General features: G+C 37.6%; 2 protein-coding genes across 2 annotated transcripts; both read left to right on the forward strand.

Annotated features, from left to right (window-relative positions):
• Positions 1-933: 933 nt before the first annotated feature.
• Positions 934-4,966, forward strand: uraha (urate (5-hydroxyiso-) hydrolase a). Its single transcript, XM_051135142.1, has 4 exons — positions 934-1,217; positions 1,925-2,067; positions 2,235-2,370; positions 4,042-4,966. Exons 1-4 carry the CDS (start codon positions 1,170-1,172, stop codon positions 4,129-4,131), a joined length of 417 nt encoding a protein of 138 aa, XP_050991099.1. The 5' UTR covers positions 934-1,169; the 3' UTR covers positions 4,132-4,966.
• Positions 4,967-12,133: 7,167 nt separating this feature from the next.
• On the forward strand, positions 12,134-19,025 carry pdcd5 (programmed cell death 5). Its single transcript, XM_051135143.1, has 6 exons — positions 12,134-12,337; positions 15,295-15,338; positions 15,754-15,815; positions 18,247-18,338; positions 18,419-18,490; positions 18,598-19,025. Exons 1-6 carry the CDS (start codon positions 12,272-12,274, stop codon positions 18,643-18,645), a joined length of 384 nt encoding a protein of 127 aa, XP_050991100.1. The 5' UTR covers positions 12,134-12,271; the 3' UTR covers positions 18,646-19,025.
• Positions 19,026-21,072: the final 2,047 nt, after the last annotated feature.

Below are 21,072 nucleotides of genomic sequence, written 5' to 3' on the forward strand. Positions count from 1 at the left end.
GTGGACTGCTTTCTGACCTTTTTTAGTAAAATTAGTTATATAAAACTGTTTTATATTTAGTAAAATTAAAAATAGTGCAGCACCTCAAAACATTCATCTGCTTTACTCACACAAAGTGTGTTTAGCTTTGGGAATGGTGTCATCTAAAGTCAGCAAGTGGTAATGCAGCTGATATGCTCCAGCATGGAAAATTTCAAAAGTGTCCAAATACTTTTTAGAGAGACATAGTCGGAAATGAAAGTAATAACTAAAGTAGTTCATTTTGAGAGAACAAATGAGATAGTAAAATGATATGATCTTACCATTAGTACTTATTTAACTATTCTTTTGGAAAAATTCACAGTTTTGTACCTGTTGCATGTCAACATTGTCAGATACATTACTTGTCAGAAGTTTTTAAACATGATTTTAAATGTTAAGGAAATTTACCAAGATTGAAGGGATATGACACTAAAGACTGGAGTAATGATGCTGAAATTGTTTTGTTTCGTTTCACAGGAATAAACTACATTTTAAAATAGAATAGAAACAATACAACTATTAAATTGTAATAGTATTTCACAATAGTAGTATTTTAGTATTACCACATAAATGCAGCCTTGGTAAGTACCAAACATTTAAAAAAAAGCGTAAGGATTCCAAACTTTTCACAGGTACTGTATTTAGGAAATCATCTATAAAATCTCAAAATCAGCCCTCATCTTGATAGTCTGCTTCTATGAATTTTTTTGTTGTTGACATAATGTGAGTTTCAATTAGTGTATGAGGACCATTTTGGCATTTAAATATATGTATATGCATTTTTAAAGCTCCTTACAGTAATATTAATTTTGGAAACATTTATTGCTCTTTGCACCATGTTATCAATGCAAGGCAAATTACCCAGAGGTCACTGGCTTGTTGTTTACACTTCTGCAGACACACAGTCCACATTTTTAGAAGAAACTGACATCAGACAACCAGCATTTGTTCTCAATTGAGGAATCTGTGTCAAACTGATTTAAACTTTCTTCTCACAAGACAGTCTTTCACGGTTTGCTGGGTGCTGGCTCATTTGTTATCTCACACTAAACTGCCTCTCATCATATTGCTGCTTCTTTCATTGTTCCTCACTGCAGTTTCTATTTATTTTATACCACTGGTGTGCGATACCACAAGATACACTCCAGATGAACAGACTTCTACATATCAGGGGTCATATTGTGTCAGCAGATAAGGTAAGATTATTTTTGTCTCTGCATCAATCAACCAGTAATTAAATCTGTATAGTAATGAAGTAAATAAGAAAGCACCTGATGACATTGAGTCAGTCACTAAAGCATGTATTATGTAACATAGCTATTTACAGTTTTTAATCTAAATAATTTAAATGTCCACATCACACCAGAAAAAAATGATACTTATTTTTATAGTAGCATAATTGATCACATACAACAGATTATTTTTATGAGCAAACAACTTCAGCTTTTTTTTTTTCAATTGACAGGAAATCAGTTATTATGTTCTCAGTATTTAGAAACTTAAAATGGTGTGTTTTAACATTTGGTGCTTATTATGTAAAGAAAAACAGGTCACACTTTATTTTAAGGTCCAATTCTCGCTATTAACAAACCACAAACCATTAACTATGACTTCTGCCTCAAAAAACCCCTCATTTGTTGCTTGTTAATTGTTAGTAGGGTAGTTGTTAAATTTAGATTAGGGATGTAGAATATGGTCATGCAGAATATGTGCTTTATAAGTACTAATAAACAGCCAATATGCTAGTAATATGCATGCTAATAAGTAGCTAATTAAGATTGTGAATCTGGTCCCTATACTAAAGTGTTACCGCTTCAACAGATCATCATTTTTAAAAAAATGCTTTATAGTTTAACAGCAGCTGGTTTATATTGCATTAATGTAATGTCACATTTTGCCACAGAATATGAACATAGCCACTACTCTGCCAAGTCCCCTCACAACACATGTGCTGAATACAGCCCAAGGAGTTCCTGGAGCCAACATGACCATTAGCCTTCATCACCTAAACCCCATCTCATCAGAGTGGAATTTACTCACAACAGGGTAAACAAATAATCAAAGTGTGTTGTCAAATTATTCCACTAATTAACTGTCTGATTCCACAGATTAAATGTCTTAAGTTTTGTATAAAATAGACTGACCTGACTGTAAGCACATTTAAGATGATGTAACTGTTTTGTACAAGTATGAAAAATGTATTGATTATACAGGATAACAAATGATGATGGACGGTGTCCTGGGTTAATCACAAAAGAAAGCTTCATTGCTGGTGTGTATAAAATGCGTTTTGAGACTGGAAATTACTGGGATGCCTTGGGGGAGACATGCTTCTATCCATATGTAGAGGTATGAGAAAATTTAACTTCCATTTTAAACAATTACCTAGGGTAATTTTTTGTCATTATTTTAGATGTATTTTAGCAAATGTTTACAGTGGTTTTCAATCCTGGTTTTTGGGATCCACCACTTTGCACATTTTGTCTGTCTCTCTTACCTGCAGAGGTGGACAGTAACATAGTACATTTACTTGAGTACTGTACTTATTTACACTTTTTGAGTATCTATATATGTCACAGTCGCGTGTGGAAGGAGGCGCACAAAGACAAAATATAATGACAAGTCTTTTAATAATATCCACAACATCCAGACAGGAAAGGCAGGAAAACACACATACATAACCTTAAGATCGGACAAACAACACTGAACTGAATACAATTTATATAGGCAGGTGATACAATTAACTAATTAGACACAGATGAAACAGGGCAGCTAATAATGAATAAACGAGGACAGGAAACAGGAACAACCAAATATGGGCAACAGAGGGAGAAACCAACACAAACAGTCCAAGGGCTGTGACATTACTCCTCCCTCCCGGAAGGCGCGACCTTGCGCTGTAGAAAAAAGGAAGGGATGGACACAGGAAGTCTGTACTGGTGGGGGCTTTGGCGGAGGATGGATACCCGGGAGGAAGATGAGCAACAGAGTCCAGGGCGGATCAGACGGAGGGAGGAGCCATGGAGGAGACAGAAGAGACCCGGAGCAGGAGGAGTCAGGCAAGACCCAGGCCGCAGCCATGATGGTGGCCCACGGTGGAGCTGACGAGGGAGGAGCCATGGTGGAGGAAGGGCTGACGACTCCAGGGGGCCGACCGACAGCAGCGGAGCAGGTGGTGGTGGAGCCCGAGGCAGAGACAGAGAGCCGATGATCCTGGGCGATACCGAGGCGGAACCCAAAACTCTGGTGACCAAGGCGGAGATCCGGAGGTCCATGGCGGAGCCGGAGCGACGAAGGACTGAGATGGCGCTGGAGGGAGGGAGGAGCCCAATGGAGCTGTTGGGATGGAGCGACGAGGCGCAGCCGGAGGAGTGGAGTCCTGAGGCGATGACGGGATGACAACTGACTAAGGCGGAGCCGGAGGGATGAGGGAGCTTGGTGGAGCTGGTGGGCGGACAGGCAACAGTGGAGATGAGGGAGCTGGGAGCCGGGGTGAAGTCCAGGACTCAGAGGCTGGAGGCGGAGACAAGGGATCCTCCAGCCATGACAGCGATGGAGACTGGCAGACCCGCAGCAAGCCCACCGCAGAGATGGTGAGCAGGGGGGCTGCCAGGAGACAGCGGTGGCAGAGCTGAGGCAGCAGGGCAGATAGGAAGAGATAACTGAGGGAGGGTGGGTGGGAAATTCAGGTAGTTTGACAGATCAAGGCAGACAGATTGTTCAGGGCAGGCAGGGAGTTCCAGGCAGACAGGTAGTTCAGGGCAGACAGGTAGCTCAGAGGATGGTGGAAGAAGAGGGGGCATGTCTTCATGGACATCCCCATAGAAGACGATTAAGTCCTGTTCCACATCTTAACCTTAACATAACCTTAAGATCGGACAAACAACACTGAACTGAATACAGCTTATATAGGCAGGTGATACAATGAACTAATTAGACACAGGTGAAACAGGGCAACTAATAATGACTATAAGATGACTTGTATAATACAATGACTTGTATTTTTCTCTCTCTCCTCAGGTTGTCTTCACCATTACTGATCCTTCACAGAAGTACCATGTTCCACTGCTTCTGAGCCGTTTCTCTTATAGTACATATAGAGGAAGTTAAATGTAAAGTTCATGCATCTTTCAGTTCCTACTGCATGCATAAGAAAATAATGTTTTCTCTACTGTGGTAATACTTCATAATAGTGTTCAGATTTTGTTGATTAAAAAAAATTACTAAACATTAATACGCATTTGTAGATGATTACTATAAAGTGTTAACATTGCAAATTTGTTATCATCTAAGAATGTCACAAACTAATCATTATTAAATACCACTTCGTATTAGGTGGCCTTAACTACTATGTACTTACATTTAAATTAATAATTTGATACAATGCACTTATTGTGTACATACATGTTTTAACATTGTACTTATATTAAACAAAATACCTGCTATTATTTACATCTATAATTAATTTCTGTAACTAACCCACCCTTAAACCTGTGCATACCACCAAACCTGTCTCTAACCTTACCCATATCCCAGCAAAAGTGTTTTGCAATACAATATGAACACAATAAGTACATTGCACTTATTTTTGATGTAAGTACATAGTAGGTAAGGCCACCTAAAGTAAAGCGGAACCCAACCAATTCCTAGTAAGTAATCAGTAGCTTATATAATTTGATCATAATTACACTTTGTTAAGAATTTGTATGGTTACACTGTAACAAAATGCTGTAAAACCAGTCAAACATTTTTTTTTTGCCATTAAAACAGTACTAAACTGTGAAAATTTCCTGTTTCCTATAAAGATGTTAATAATTCAGTGGCTTTGTAAATATCATAAAAAAAAACTTGTATTAACTTAATAAAATCTCTGAATATCATTAAAGATTGTTTGAGCTGGGTTTACCAAAATTAATAAGTAAAAATCCCAGAGTTTATTTTATCTCAAATTTACTTGTTAAGGATTTTTTAATAAAAAAAAAAAAAAAAACTAACATATATTTTACATGTCCTTTGTTTTTGGTACATTTAAATGAAAATTTTTGAGAAAGTTGCAATAAAACTTCTCAGTTTTAAAAACAGAAATTACTGCTTATTTTCTATCTTTTTTTTTTTTTTTTTTTTTTTTTGTATTTTGCATCGACTTAAGAAATTGAGTAAGTTTCACGGCTATGTGATCATGTGGACACAACGACCGTGGTCAACGACGGGAAATCTGCCTGCTGGTCACAAGAAAACGGAGGCTTAAACCACCTTAAGTCTCCTTTAAAAATACAGGTAAGTCTGTTATCAAAAGTTAATTAGCTATTGGCTGTGTTTTTGGGCACGCAAAACGTTCAGTGTAATTTTTGAATGCTGTTGAAGCCATGCTGTTTAAATGCAAATTAGCTCTGCTCACCCCGCCCCTCTCTTCTCTCTGTGGAATGACGATCTTGTTTACTCTAGCTGCATTTAGCCGCGTTTAGCCACTAAACTTCCTTACTTCCACGTTATAAGGAAAGGCGATCGCAAAGATTCATAAAAAAACGCTTACACACACTTCTGCTGTGAGTGAAGCTGGATTATGAATGATTCGCGTGAACATAGACGGATATATGTAGATTGGGAGGCGCATTCCATTCACAGACAAATGTAATTCACTGCATCTTCAGCGGCTCAGATGTCAGGAGTAAATGACGACCACTATGTTCATTATTACATCCATCAACACAACACCTCAATCGCTCAATCGGAGATATTCTTGTCTAACTTACATCCCTGCTTTGGCATCAAAACAAGGAAAGTTACTGGACTGTGACAGCTGGTCTGAGGTAAGAGCTCATGTCAATCAACTGTTGTGGGAGCGGCCTCTGTCGGTGTGACGGCACACCGACAGGCATCTGAGAACGGCTCGATTTGAAAAAGGGGATATTATTTTTACAGATTAATTAAAAACCACTGCATGGATTTTTATCATTATAGGGTAGATTTGTACATACATTGCCAACACACATTAATGTTCAAATAACATGAAAAAGTGAACTTAGCATCCGATGAACCCTTTAAGAACCACAGTGGACAGCTGACTCGTAATGTTTTTGATATCCTTCATATTCTGTGTGGTGGTCAGTTCACACCAGAGTATGTGAGCGGAGCAGTGTGATTTATAATGGAGTGACGAGCGGATATTTTAAAAGTCGGAGCGACGTGGTTTTCACTCACTCCAGGAGCGCTCCAGCATCGCTCCATCATGAGTACAATTCATGACAACGACTGTGCTACTTCATCTGTATCCGATTTCGAATGAGAAGAAATTTGTAAGAAATGCTGCGATTTGTAGGTACACTAACTGACGAAACATACTGTTATTTTCATCACAAACATTTGCACTGCAAAAAGCAGCAGTTATACCTTTGCTGACAACAATGTTAGCTTGGCATGAGGAAAAAAGTTTGCACACTAGTCTTCCAATAAGCCACTTTAAAACGATCCTGTTGTTTTATATCTGTTATTTTCTTCTTTTTATATGCGTTATAGCAATATATAAATTATGTAAACAAACGTTTGCATATGAATTGCGCACGTCAAGTCAGACACATCTGTGGTGTTTGAACGATTCTTTTCATATGCAGCTAAAAATATAGTTCAGTTAAACGCTGGATTACATGATCGTTCTCTGCACTGTAGAGAAGAGTGTAACTGCGACGTGTGACTTGACGATCCAAAACAGCGCGTGCAGTGTGCATGTTTAAAGGGGTCATCGGATGCCCATTTTCCACAAGTTGATATGATTCTTTAGCGTCTTAATGAAAAGTCTATAATATACTTTGGTTAAAAATTCTCAATGGTTGTGTAAAACAACACCCTTTTTACCTTGCCAAAATCAGCTCTGCAAAAATCATCCCATTCAGGTCGAGGCTGCTTTAAATGCAAATGAGCTCTGCTCGCCCCGCCTCTCTCTACTTTCTGTGGTCTGTTTACTTTAGCCGCGTTTAGCCGCTAAACTTGCTAATTAGCACATTATTAGGAAAGGCGATCACAAAGATTAATAAAAAAAAAAACTTAAACTAACTTCTGCTGTATCTGGATCATGAATGATTCACGCGAACATAGACGGATATATGTAGATCGGGAGTGATGCCACTCAAGTTAACAGAACATGAACAGAACATTACATGAATTACAGAAATTATTGTGTAATTTTCACACCAAACTCTAAAATAGTGTCACATGTGCAAACGAATCAGAATGAACTCCTCTTACCTCAATTTGCAAGCTGGTCTCTGGCTCATGACGGTAGTCTGCCGTGTCGTCTAAACACAATGTGATTGTTAGTGTGATTTGCGCCAGCTGTAGCTCGTTTGCTCAGCTATTTAACACCTGTGTTTCCGTCCTGTGTTGTTAGATCGTTTGATTCTGTTCGTGTGTGTAGGTGTGTGTTCCACTTTCTCCTCTCTCGGATTACCTTGCCTGGATCCTGTTTCCGGTTCTCCTCAATCGCTTGGATTGTTTATCGGATGTTTGGCTGCCCATTCGCGTCCCTGTGCTACCCAGAGAGACTGACCATTCACTTGCTTCACGTGCTTCTCGCTATTGTCTGGACACTACACAATAAACTGTTTATATTGCACTTGTGAACTGAATCCTGTCTTGTTATTATGACAGAATGATCTGACCACACTATGGATTCCGCAAGTGCACCAGATCTACAAGAATTCATGTCGCTTAACGCACGCATGGATCAACAAGAGGAACACTTGCTGGCTACAGGTCGTGCTGTGCAAGCATTGGTAGCACAGGTGTCCGAGCTCACCACCCAGTTGCAACAACTAAGATCGCCCACTGCGCCACCCCCGCTGCCGGTTCTTCCCCAGCCCACAAACGCCGAACATCAGCCTGAGCCACGCTTACCCATGCCAGAGCCCATGTAGACTTTACCCTACGCTGGTGAGCCTAAACTTTGTAAAGCGTTTTTAACTAAATGCTCAATGTTCTTTTCTCTGCAGCCTAGAACTTTCGCTATGGAGCCGTCTAAAATGGCGTTGGTATTAACATTGTTATCTGGACGTGCGGCGCTTTAGGGAACGGCAGTGTGGGAGAATCAACACCCTTGCTGTTCCTCGTTCCAAGCACTCTCCGAGGAGATGAAACGAGTCTTCAATCACGCAGTTGTGGGCTGTGAGGCGGCGCGTATGCTGGCCGATCTTCGTCAAGGAAGAAAGACCATTTCGGATTATTCCATCGAGTTTCAAACACTGGCTGCAGAGAGCAAATGGAACGAGGAGGCGCAGTGGGACATGTTCCTGCATGGGTTGGCTGACCGTATTCAGAAGGAAATATTCACCATGGTGTTACCCGCTGATCTGGATGGACTCATTGATTTGGCGCTTTGAGTGGACACACGGTTACAGCGGCATGATCAACTTGACCACCACACTCTGGTGTCAGAGTTCCCTGTACGTCCGGTCACCGACTCCTCAAATACGGCCAAGAACCCATGCAGGTGGGTAGAGCTGGGCTTTCCCGGGAGGAGAGAGAGCATTGCAGAGTTAAAGGACTATGCCAATATTGTGGAGCTGCTGGCCAGTTTTTGGTGGACTGTCCGGTAAAAGGGCAAGCCCGACAGTAGGGTCGAGGTTACTGTCGGGTGGGTTATCGCTGGAAAAAACCTCATCCACAACTCTCCTCCTGGTTAGACTGCAGTGGGCAGCCAAATTTCACAACTGCCTTGCCTTGGTGGATTCCGGAGCTTAAGGTAACTTTATGGACTTTAATCTGGCTCTTTACCTTCACATCTCTATTGTTCCCCTCACTCACAAAATTTCTATCAACGCACTCAACGGACAGACGCTTCCCGACATCACACACACCACTGGCCAGGTTACCCTCATTACCTCCGGAAATCATTCGGAGAGCATTACACTCCTTCTCACCTCATCTCCATTGGCCCCTATTGTCTTTGGACATTCCTGGTTGGTCCACCACAATCCCAGGGTGGACTGGGGTCACAATTTAGTGTCTGCATGGAGTGACTCCTGTTACGCTTCTTGTCTTGTGTCTGCTTGTTCGTCTCTGTCTTGTTCTTTGTTGCAGAATGAGCTGGTGAACCTGCCCAAGGAGTACCTTGACCTGAAGGAAGTGTTCAGTAAGTCCAGGGCTGCTTCTCTTCCTCCGCATCGTCCCTATGACTGTGCTATGGATCTATTGCCAGGTACGTCTCCGCCTAAGGGCAAGTTATACTCACTTTCTACTCCTGAAAGGGAGGCCATATCCACCCAAACACAATTTGGGTGGATGGGACAGCATAATTTTGGGTGATTGGGACAGTGCTGAAAGGCTTTGCTAATTAAGACAGTGATTGACCTTGTAATAGAGAACCATGGTATATGCTGTTTATGCCCTAAATCAATGGTTTCCATCCTTTTTATTTGTGCAAGCCCTAATCAACCACAAAAATATTCATGAACTAGCTAGATTTTGCCAAAATAAAAATTCACAAATAGAATCATTTTGAAAATAGAAGCATCATAGATTAACCTTTTTTAATGTTTTTTTTTTTTTTTTTTCAGTAATAAACCATATTCATGTCTCTGTTAAAGGTTTATGCAGGTTAAATGTGTTTGCTAACTGGTGATGGGGCCATCCGTCTTTTTTTTTTTTTTTTTAGACCTTAAGCTTTTTTTATTTTTATTTTTATTTTTTCTTGTCTTGTTGAACTGAGAAATAAAGTTGAACAGAAATAAACATGGGCACTTAATAATGATGAACAGAAAAGACAATATTGCATAATTTTTTTTTATTAAAGTATAAACTAACAATACAGTAAATATTCTTACACTACCCTAAATCAATGAAAAAATGTGCTGTCCCAATCGACCAAACCTTGTCCCAATCACCCAGATGTTACAAAAAAAAAATTCGGGGCTCAGTTTACAGAAAAGTGTATGCCACACATCCTTTCATTCTAATATAACATTGTTTCCTCCTCAAATGGGTAGTTAACATCTTCAGTATTACAGAAATATATAATGTGTTGGGCTGATGTTTTAAATTTATGTCAAGAAACCTTGCACAAGGCAGAATTGTAAAAACTGTCCCAATCACCCTTAATTCACCCTATGTAAACATAACATGTTTCCTAAATATCTACGAACATATTATGTTATTTTTTGACTTAAGAAGAGTCAAAAACATATATATAGCACCTTTACAAGAATAATCACACTATTTTAATTACATTGTAATTTTCACAGTAAACCTCTGCTGTACAGCACATTGTTGGGCGGAAAAAAAAGAAAAGAAAAAAAGAAAAAGAAAAATGAATTGTTAAATTTTCATTTGCTGAAGATGCAGTGGATTACAATTGTTTTTGAAGGGAATGTGGCTCCCGATCTGCACATATCCATCTATGTTCACGCAAATCATTTGTGATCCAGCTTCACTTACAGCACTTACAGAGTATAAGGGTTTTTTTTTTTTATTAATCTTTTCAATCGCCTTTCCTAATAATGTGCTAGTTAGCAAGTTTATTATATTATAGTTTTAAGTATATTATAGAGTTTTCATTCAGACCCTAAAGAATCATATCAACTTGTGGAAAATGGGCATCCAATGACCCCTTTAAAAAAGAAAATTACATTTCTGAATTTCAGAGAGGAAAGGATTTTTTTTTTTGACAATCCTTATTTATTTATTTTTTTAATTATATAAGTGTTATGATTTAAAATAATTATGCATGCTTTTTTTAACCCAATTTAATTTAACCAACCCCTTTTTGTTAACATTAAAAGTACACAAAAATCCAGAAAATCTGTTCCAAAGTTCCAAAGACATCTTAATCACTGTTATAATAACGTGGAAAATTTTCTCCCCTGTAAGTGGTCTGTGACCCTAAAATGTTTGAGAACCCTTGGAACAGATCAATGCTACTGCCAGATGTTTACAAAACTGTGCTTTGCTCACTGCTGCCATGTTTGTTGTGTTTAGGGGATATGCATGGCATACATTTACACACTTAATCTACACCCCGCCTCCAGCAGCACAGGGTCACTCAGCCTTTTCAAGCTTCTTTCTTGTCCCCAAGCTTGAAGTATATCGGAGCCTTGATTTCACCTGCTGGCAATTTATCCAATAGTATTATCCTAGGTTGTCAGTTGGTGTATTGCAGCCATGGAAGCCAGCAAGTGTGTCATTCTACCCAACCTAAAAATCCTTGGCATCTAGCTAAAAAGCTCAGACCAAATGCATATTAAAATGCAGATAAATCAGCTTATCAATTTACAGTGTATCGGCTTCCACTGTCAGTTACGCTCATTCCATTTGCATGTCACATAAGCTTTGGGTTTTAAGAGGGGGCGGGAGAAATATGTCTTCAGTATTTTAAATTTGGCCTGCACTACCCATTTCAACCGCTAGCTGTCAATATTGCATAGGCTACTTCACCTTTAAAGGCTAGAGCACCCGTAACTAATTTCAGAATCACCCTCAGTAACTTGAATTTGAAACTGGCCCTACCTCTACATGATGAGTGGGCCTTTAACATTTAAAATGGTTTTATGTGTACTATTTTTCTTTTTACCGGCCAGTGATGATTACAAAAGAAAACGTGCAGGGTTTGTTATAGCATCAACAACTTTCAGAAGCATCTAACTTACAAATAAAACCGTGCAAATGCTTTGCTTCATATTTTCAATTTTAACAGCAATAAATTAAAGAGGGTAAACTTTATCAATCAACTGAAATCTACACATGTATTTTTAGATGTTAGGTGGACACTTAGGTGTTCTTGCACGTCCTTGTGTGAGCAATATAGTGCATTTACTTCATATCAACATGAAATGTACCAAAATAAAATAAAATAAAACCGAGAGGAATACTGATAACTGACTAAATAAATAACTGAAGAGGAATAAATACATAGCACATATTAAACATAAACATATATATCTAAAATCATCCAAATGAGATTAAATTAAAACTTTTACAAGAATCCCACAGCTGTCAGATTTAACTGGATGGGGCACGGGGGAAAATTGGGATAGTTTTCAAATCTTTAAGGTGGGTTTAAATTCGGCTTTGGGTGGCTCCATGTCGCATTTTTCGCTAGCTAAACCTGGCAACACTGTTTAGTAAGGTTCGATCGCTCTGGTTTTGATTAATACAACCTGGAACTAGCGTAGCTTCGCTCGCTGTATCTCTCCATGCTGAAGCAGAACACGCACACGAATCGTGTCGTATTTCTCTCTGAAAGCTTGCCGTGTATTTAAAAATCATGGCTGATGAAGAATTGGAAGCCATTAGGCGGCAACGCATGGCAGAACTGCAGGCGAAACATGGGGTAAGAGGAACGAAAAAAGAAACAAGCAAAATATAAAATCTAAATTTGTGGACGTATATTGAACTGTACATGTCAGGCCCTTAGTATAAATCAAATCTATCCTCGTCGTTCGCGTTTATTGTTGTCTGGACCGCCCTAAAATCCATCTAAACGTTTTCTAATATATTTAAGTCTCGTTCTCAACCTGCTGTGTTTAACTAGTGAGCCAATAACAAACCTTAGCCACTGAGCTAATCAAGTGTGAAATGTTACAGGCTAATGTTTTGTGATATTAATGGACTTCAATGGGCTGCATAATAGAAGTTTAGAGTTATTTTCATGATTTTGGTATATGTTTGAAGAGTGCAGCCATCTGAAATATATTGATCTATAAATAAATACGCAAAAACGGCTGTCTCTGTAAATATGCAAATATGTCTAGTATGAAGTTCTTCAGTAATTCTTAGTAAATATGCACGGTTAACGTTAACTGTGTGTTTAAAAGTTCTAATTTGAATAGAATGAAGAAAAACATAGAATATAGTAGCAAGCAGTGATTGTCGGGCTCCAAGCACTAAGGGCTCATGCAGAAGATACAGTAGGATATTTAATCTTTTAGACATTTAAAATGCACATAATCACTATAAACCCTTTATAATAATAAGAAGATAAAGAATAAACACTGAATGTATATTGAAACAGCAGTGGTGCCAGACATGTTCGGTTTGGCTACTTGTGGCCAAGAGACATTTAACTTGTAAATTCGACATGTTAACTCATCCCCTAAAATCATTACAAAATGAAAATTTTATTTTGAATGAAGAATATTAAAGACTAAAATTATAACTGACATTGTGCTCGTCTTCGTGACATCGTGAAATTGGAATAATTTATTATGAATATTTGTTGAAGGAATAGCCTATATAAGAACATAAAATAATATAGAACTATAATAAATCACATCCAATCCATTTTTTAAATCCATTCACTGATGGTTTCTTATTTTTCATTTAACATTTGTATATAGTGCTGCCCGAAGTGGGCATACGCTTCGCAATCTCTGATAAAATCGCTCAGGTTTACCCTGTATTAGAGCTGTTTAAATTTACTATTTGAACGCATTAGTTTATTGGATCTTTGGACTGAAAAGTTTACAGGGGTTCACCGGTTTCATAAATGTCTGATCGTAAAAACCTGCTTCTTTTTATTTGTAAGGTATTGTTTTTCGTTATAATGTACTGATTCTAGGGCTGCAACGATAATCGCACGATGTCGTGAGGCGCGTTTAGTCAATGAAGCAGGTACTTTGATTAGTAGTAAAGCTCCATCACGTGCGTTCAGCTGGAGCGGCAAGTAATACACAGAGCCGTAAAGCACTGACAAGCTACGCCAAAATCGCGCGCAAAATCGAATCGCGATTTTGGCGTAGCTTGTCAGTGCTTTACGGCTCTGTGTATTACTTGCCGCTCCAGCTGAACGCACGTGATGGAGCTTTACTACTAATCAAAGTACCGGCTTCATTGACTAAACGCGCCTCACGACATCGTGCGATTAATCGTTCCTGTTCTTCCACAACAATACAACATGTAAGTTGCAGTATGTATACAATAATACCTAAACTATCCAGCATTTTAACATGTATAAAAACAACGTCACAAATTGCAGAAACTTGCATGACATGCAATGATTGTGTAATTTACAATATCTTCCACGAAGAAGAAAAGAAAGTCCATGTTGTTCTCTGCCCTTCAGCCAAACTCTTTGCCATGCCCTTCGTTTTCTTTTCTTTTTTGTTTTTTCGCAAGCCATTGCTGCCACAAAGAAAAGGATCTCTTCCTCAGAGTCCATGTTTTTGGCGCGGAACTTCGTGAATGTGATTGCCTCGGAAATCGGCAGGTTTTAAAATCGTGCCGTGTACCACTGCGTCCGTAAACAAAGTCACTCGTGACGTGTGCGTGGCCATACGGTCTTCCGACTGTCCGAATTCGCACCGTGTACGGCCGCCCTAAAACTGCCTTCAGGACTTTTGCTATATGGTTTTCTGATTGGTCATTTCCAGTTTGCTCAACAAATCGGCTCGTTCAACAGCACACACGTCACGCTTTCAATCCGACAGCTCCCGAAGTTTTTTAACATGTTTAAAAATGATCGTAAGGTCGGGAAGTGCTCGTAAGGCGCTCTGCTCGTCTCGTAATTTCTCACACACCATACGAGCCCCGACCATACGAGAAGAGACGATTTCCTCCGATAACCAAAAAATCGCATGCGAGCTCGTACGACCTCAAAAATCGCACCGTGTACGCCCGCCTTAACTGATTCAAATCAGTAATCAATAATAATTATTATTTTTACCACTCTGTGCCTCCCCCAACATGCTCTCGCATATGAACAGGCAGCACCTGCGGTGTGGGAGACTGAGCGGGCACAGGCGTATCAGGCACAATCATCAAACATATTTCAAAGCAAGCCAGCGCCACGGTCTTGGCCACATCATCACTGTCTTTACTGGGTGTTTTTAGCGAATATTTGCATTTATTTACACATGACTGGATGTGGTGGACTGTCAAGATTTTGGCTAATGCAGGACACTACTGAATGATGAACGTCAGAGGGGTTTTAAGTGGGTATAGGCCTAAGCAAAGCCTACTTTATAATTCTACTTACTATCTTTATAAATATACTTACTATAGACTGTTATTGATTTTAAATTTGCTGTAGTAATTAATCCAGAGACGCTAATTTGGGCAAACAGCAAAGACTTGTTTACGACTTGACGCTTAAAGCGGAGGACTTGCAACTCGACTTAGACTTGCCCCGTCTTGACTCGGGACTTGATTTGGGACTTGTCTGTCTTGACTCATGACTTGACTTGAGACTTGAATGCAAAGACTCGAGACTTACTTGTGACTTGCTTGATTTGGTCCCACCTCTGCTAAATACTAGATAATGCATATGTATTTTCACATATCACCTTTTAGGACCCTTCCAGTGACCAGCAGGGCCAGCAGGAGGCCAAACAGAGGTACAACGGACAATAATAACAAACAGAAGTTTTCTGATGCAGATTAAATTACATTTAAAGTTATTTGCCTTTGAAAAGTATTATGTATTTCTGTTACACAATGTTAAACATGCTTTTTAAATATTTAAAACTTCTGTTTATATAAAAAAAAAATCGAACACATTTTATTAAAATTAAATTCAACACTAAACTTGCTACTAAAAGCAGGATTTTAGATCATTTGGACCATTTTCATCCTATTTACATAATTTCACAGTGTTTTTTTTCCATTGCTTAATTGTTGTTTGATTATGTCTGTTTTATTAGTTTTATTATTTTACTGTTATTGATTATGTCTGTTTTATTAGGGTTTTTTAATGTATTATTATTAGTTTTATTAGTTTTAACAGTTTTATTATTAATGTGATTTTCACAGAGAGACTGAGATGAGAAACTCTATATTGGCTCAAGTCTTGGATCAGTCTGCCCGTGCCAGGTGTAAGTCCATTTACAAACTTTTAGCAGGTGGCATAAGTGCGAATAAATTCAGAATTGATGTTGTTTAACCCTTTAAGTGCCACCGGCCCACCGGTGGGCCCGTTGGGTGCTCTTTCTTTCATTGTCTTTTTTTCTCCATCACCTATTTTAGTTATTTATTTATATATATATATATATAATATATATATATATATATATATATATATATATATATAATTTGAAAGCTTAAAACCTCATAATTCACTCTGTGAAAACCATTCTAAAATTGGATATTGTGTTACCATGGAAATGGTACTTCAAATCTTTTAGCGGTCTCCTCTCCCTTTATTGGGGGGGTGTTTAATATTTTGAAATGATTTCACTTCTGCAATAATCTACAGATTGTCCTCTTAAAGTTAAGAAATATTAATATTAAGTTATTTAAATAACTGAAATTATACTTTAAAAATGAAACTAAAACAGTAGGTGGCAGCAAGTCACTGATTTTATCACTTAATCATTGCCAGACAAAATCAGGCAATAGTGTTATAGTCAGAACATTCAGGTAACAACAGACAGATTTAGGGGTATGTACATTTTTTGAATGGGACCATTTTTATAAATTTAGTTATTTTGTCTTATGAAGCCTATGTAAACATCTGTTATGTGAAAAAGCTTATTCAGGACAGTTCTAAATAAGAACAATACATACTTTTTAGAAATTGTGAATCAGAAAATAACCAACTGATATTTACTTTAATTGCCTCTTAAAGGAGAAGTTCACTTCCAGAACAAAAAAACGTCTTTCTTACGTCTTTCTTTCTTCATTTGTAAAGAATATTAAATTTGTTGAGGAAAACATTCCAGAATTGTTCTCCATATAGTGGACTTCTATGGTGCCTGCGAGTTTAAACCTCCAAAATGCAGTTTTAATGCAGCTTCAAAGGGCTCTAAACGATCCTAGCCAAGGAAGAAGGGTCTTATCTAGTGATACAATCTGTTATTTTCTAAAACAAATTTACAATTTATATACTTTTTAACCTCAACGCTCGTCTTGTCTATTCTCTGCGACACGCATGCGAACTCTGTGTAATCCGGGTCAATATAGTTAGGGTATGATGAAAAAACAAAAAAACATGTTCTCCTCCAACTTCTCCTTTAAAGTTCACAATAATGTTTAAATAAAATAAATAATGTTACATTTCAAAGTATTTCACTTTGGTAATCTAAAATAATTTTGGATGTAACTGTAATTTGATACTGCCCATTTAAAATGTTACTGTATAAAAATAATGAAATAAACTAAGTTACATGTATATTGTTACTCCATAACCCTGCATGTAAGCATGCTTATAGATACTGTATTCTCTATTCTTAGCAGGTGTTTTATTCTGTGTTGTCATTCAGAACCCATAAAACTTTTATTCATCTTCGGAAAACAAATTAAGATTTTCAATATTCTCTCATCAGTTTTGTCTATCCATTGAAAGTCCATGCAACCAAAATTTTCAAGCTTTTTAAGTCTTTCTAATGAATAAAGTGGTTTAATTGAATTCTTTCGAAGAGACTTTGTTTATACTGACTATATGATGAACAGATTTTAATTGGGGGTTTTATTCACATACAGTCATGGCCAAAATATCAGCACCCTTCCAATTCTGTCAGAAAATGCAACACAACACTTCTCTCAGAAAATTGTTCCAATTGCAAATGTTTTGGTATTCACGTGCTTATTGATTTTGTTTGCACTGAAACAACACAAAAAAACAGAGAAGAAAAGTCCTACTTGATAAAAATTTCACACAGAACTGGACTGAACAAAATTATTGGCACCTTGTCAAAATTGTAAGAAATAATTGCTTTTCAAGCATGTGATGCTCCTGTAATTTTTATTTAGACACGGGGATACATTTATAAACGGGGACACACGTTTTTCAGTCTGGTTTTCATGAGAGCACTTGGAGATTTGGTTCGGTGCTCAAACAGCATGACGTATGCAGCCTACAAATGCGACCTCCGGAGGATGCAGCCTTCCGTTGGAGAATCGGCCAGTGTGACCTGTTAAATATAACTATAAAAATTTTAATAATTAATAATTGTATTATTGCACTTTATTTTGTTTTTGTAATAAATGTAATAAAATAATACATTTGTAACAATCTAGTAAAATAATAAAGTATGATTAATGCTATTATATTTTAAAATAAAAAGTGAAACTACAATTTAAAAGTACAAAGCTAATATTTAATTTTTCTTTTATTTCTTTTTTTACTTTATTTTTTTATATAGACTTTCATCATTTTCGAACCAGTGCTGCAGAGTGAAGCTTGTCAGTGAATGAAGTGTCACAGTTTTTTTTTTTTTTGCTCCACAACTCTCTTCAGTATTTTGAATTTGGAACTTTAAATATTTAAAATCTAAAATCTACAGTAATGATGTTGTTCCTTTTTAGTGAGTAATTTGGCTCTTGTAAAGCCAGATAAAGCAAAAGCAGTGGAGAATTACCTGATACAGATGGCTCGCTTTGGACAACTTGGAGGAAAAGTAAGAAAGCTGATGAAGCATCATTAATAATGAGTTTAATAATTTTAGAATGTGTTTTATAGCATTGAGTGTATCTTTAGATTACAGAGGCTGGATTAATAGAGATCTTGGAGAAAGTCAGTCAACAAACAGAGAAGAAAACAACTGTAAAGGTAAGTACTTTGTGATCGTTTTTAAAAATCTCTTCTCAAGATTGTAAAATTTCATGAATCTATAACTAGACACGAGTGTCCAGTGAATGTCTCTGTTTTGTTTCCAGTTTAACCGACGACGGGTAATGGACTCAGATGATGAGGATGATGACTGATGTGCAGGTGTCATGAGTCAGCTAGGCTTTCTGTACTCATGGTACTTTTTGGTAATCTGGTCTGCTGACTACTGACCAGGACATGACAGTGACCGACAGATTAGTTGCCCTGCCCAAAACACAATCACAGCCAAAGAATTTTGATCTGTGGTGATACAGGAACTCTTACTGTTTTTCATCTTTAGTTTAGCAGATCCTCTTCATTTAACACATTGCAGCAATGCTGCTACCTATTTAGGGACTTTTTTTGAGAACACAGTGGACAATTCTGATCTGTTGTTATTGCAATAATTGGAACTTGCCCCATATCTTTGATTCTGTGGACTTTTTTTTGAGACCTATATGTGCAACTGTTTACATAATAAAGGCCTTAAACGAAATTTTAAGAAATACTGTTACATCGGTTTTATTGCTTGTAACCAAACTATGTTTTTCTCTGGGCCAGGCCAGGTTTTTATTGTTGAACTCAGATATTATTTCAGTCTTATAGCCCATCACTTAAAAAAAAAAATATATATATATATATATATATATATGCTAAACTTATAAGTACCATGGCATGTGTTTTGTAGCTTTTTCCATGCTGATATGTTTACATATATATGATTTTTAATACTGTCCTAATAGACCAATCTGGGGTGCGTTTCCCGAAAGCAACTATGGTTCCATATGGTTCTGTTGTTGCCAATAGATTTCAATAGAAGTAATGACCATAGTTAGCTAACAGCGCTTTTGGGAAACGCACCCCTGGACAGTTACATCACCTACAGCTGCGTAGTCATTGTGGTGATAGAAAAACACTGGTAACAAGTGGAGGGAAACAGGTCAAATCCATGGAATAAGAGAAAACAATGTATAGTGCCTTTGGATGTCAGAATCGGAATGCAGATCATTTTTATAAAATATTGTCGTCAAAAATGCCATTTGAAGCTAAACATAGATGTTTAAGTGGACAGATTATGGATGAAACCTGCTATAATCTATTTATAAAGCATAAATTTAATTTAAACAATTTGTCTACATAATATTCACATATACAGTTTATAGGGAACATAGGAAAACGGTATTACAGTTACAGCATGAAATACTATTTAAACTTCTAACATCAAACATGTTTACACATTTACCTATTTTATCTTACAATTCTGACTACTATTTTTTTTTTTTTTATCTGCGAATGCAAGTTTATATCTCGTAGTTCGGACTTTATAACTCAATTTAGCCCAACAACAGCAAGTTCAATTTTGAAAAACCCAGAAGTGTTGGTATTTTTTGTGAGTAGTTTTTCCTGGGTCCCTTCTTTTTGTCAGTTGGTCTTGTCTCTGCGGTTGAACTGCTCTCTTAAGTTGTGTAAATGGATGTTGTAACACATGCCATCTGTACTCCTGACACTGGGCTACTTTTTCCATATAATCCTCTCTGGCTTGTTCTGCCTGTATAAAGTAATGTAGCATCATAGACAGCTCATCTGTGTCCCTCTCAGTGTCTTTATGGAGACAAGCTAGTGACAGTCTGGTCAGAACTTGACCCGTCATGAGCCTCATCAGATTATCTTAGCACCATGTGCTGCTTGGGACCCATTCTGATGTCGGCACCTCGCTCCCTACAGGAGTGGAGTCATTAATTAGGGGTGGTCTTTACAATTTAGTATTTAGTAACTATCGACTACATTGACAAGAGTGATGTAGAAGTTTTCACCATTAACACTGGTGATGGAGAGAAAACAGATTTCACAGTAAATTATCTAATTTTCAGCAGGAAGAAAAAAGTGTTTTAAAGCTTGTTGTTTTGTAGAACATCACAGGTATATATGATATATATGAAGAGCAAGGATTAGGAACACATATGCACACGTAGTTAACTAAATCAAAATTTATTTTCATATTGCAGTTACAGTACACCTGCAGATCTGTTATTTTATAGCTGCAACAGTCATACAACTATGCCTATATAATAAACATAAACATTTTGGTTTTTTGGTTATTTGTATGCATTTTAATTTTAAAAGTAAAGTAAATTACAGTATTTGTTTATATGATCTGATTGCTCCCTTCGTTGCCTTTGAATATCCCATTCCCATGCGAGTAGCAATTAAGACATTGTAGGGACCCTGTCAATCGGGACGCACGTCTTCTCTACAAACACTAATAAAAAGAACAAGCTACAAGCATAGTGGATATGCGTGAGACGTTAAGTTATTAATAATTATATTTTATCTGCAACAACACTGAAAAAAAATTACGAATACCACAGTGCATTTTAAATGCATTACTGTGGAAAAATGACAGAATTTTGTATGTCTTTTAATAAGGTCCGATAGACTTCCGGTGTTGCAGTCGATTCTGATCCCCTCTGGAATTCCTGTTCCACCTCGACGAAGTGTATCTGCTGAGCGGGTTGCCAGGTCTGCGTATTTAACCCGACCAA

Source organism: Labeo rohita, chromosome 18 (genome assembly GCF_022985175.1).
Source record: "Labeo rohita strain BAU-BD-2019 chromosome 18, IGBB_LRoh.1.0, whole genome shotgun sequence".
In the NCBI taxonomy this organism is placed as follows: Eukaryota; Metazoa; Chordata; class Actinopteri; order Cypriniformes; family Cyprinidae; genus Labeo; species Labeo rohita.

Bases quoted from the DNA above. Each gene is read 5' to 3' on its own strand.
- uraha (XM_051135142.1), top strand. From the start codon at position 1,170: ATGAACAGACTTCTACATATCAGGGGTCATATTGTGTCAGCAGATAAG. The intron at 1,218-1,924 runs GTAAGATTATTT...ATTTTGCCACAG, and splicing joins ATATTGTGTCAGCAGATAAG to AATATGAACATAGCCACTAC. The intron at 2,371-4,041 runs GTATGAGAAAAT...CTCTCTCCTCAG, and splicing joins GCTTCTATCCATATGTAGAG to GTTGTCTTCACCATTACTGA.
- pdcd5 (XM_051135143.1), top strand. From the start codon at position 12,272: ATGGCTGATGAAGAATTGGAAGCCATTAGGCGGCAACGCATGGCAGAA. The intron at 15,816-18,246 runs GTAAGTCCATTT...GTTCCTTTTTAG, and splicing joins TCAGTCTGCCCGTGCCAGGT to TGAGTAATTTGGCTCTTGTA. The intron at 18,491-18,597 runs GTAAGTACTTTG...TTTTGTTTCCAG, and splicing joins AGAAGAAAACAACTGTAAAG to TTTAACCGACGACGGGTAAT.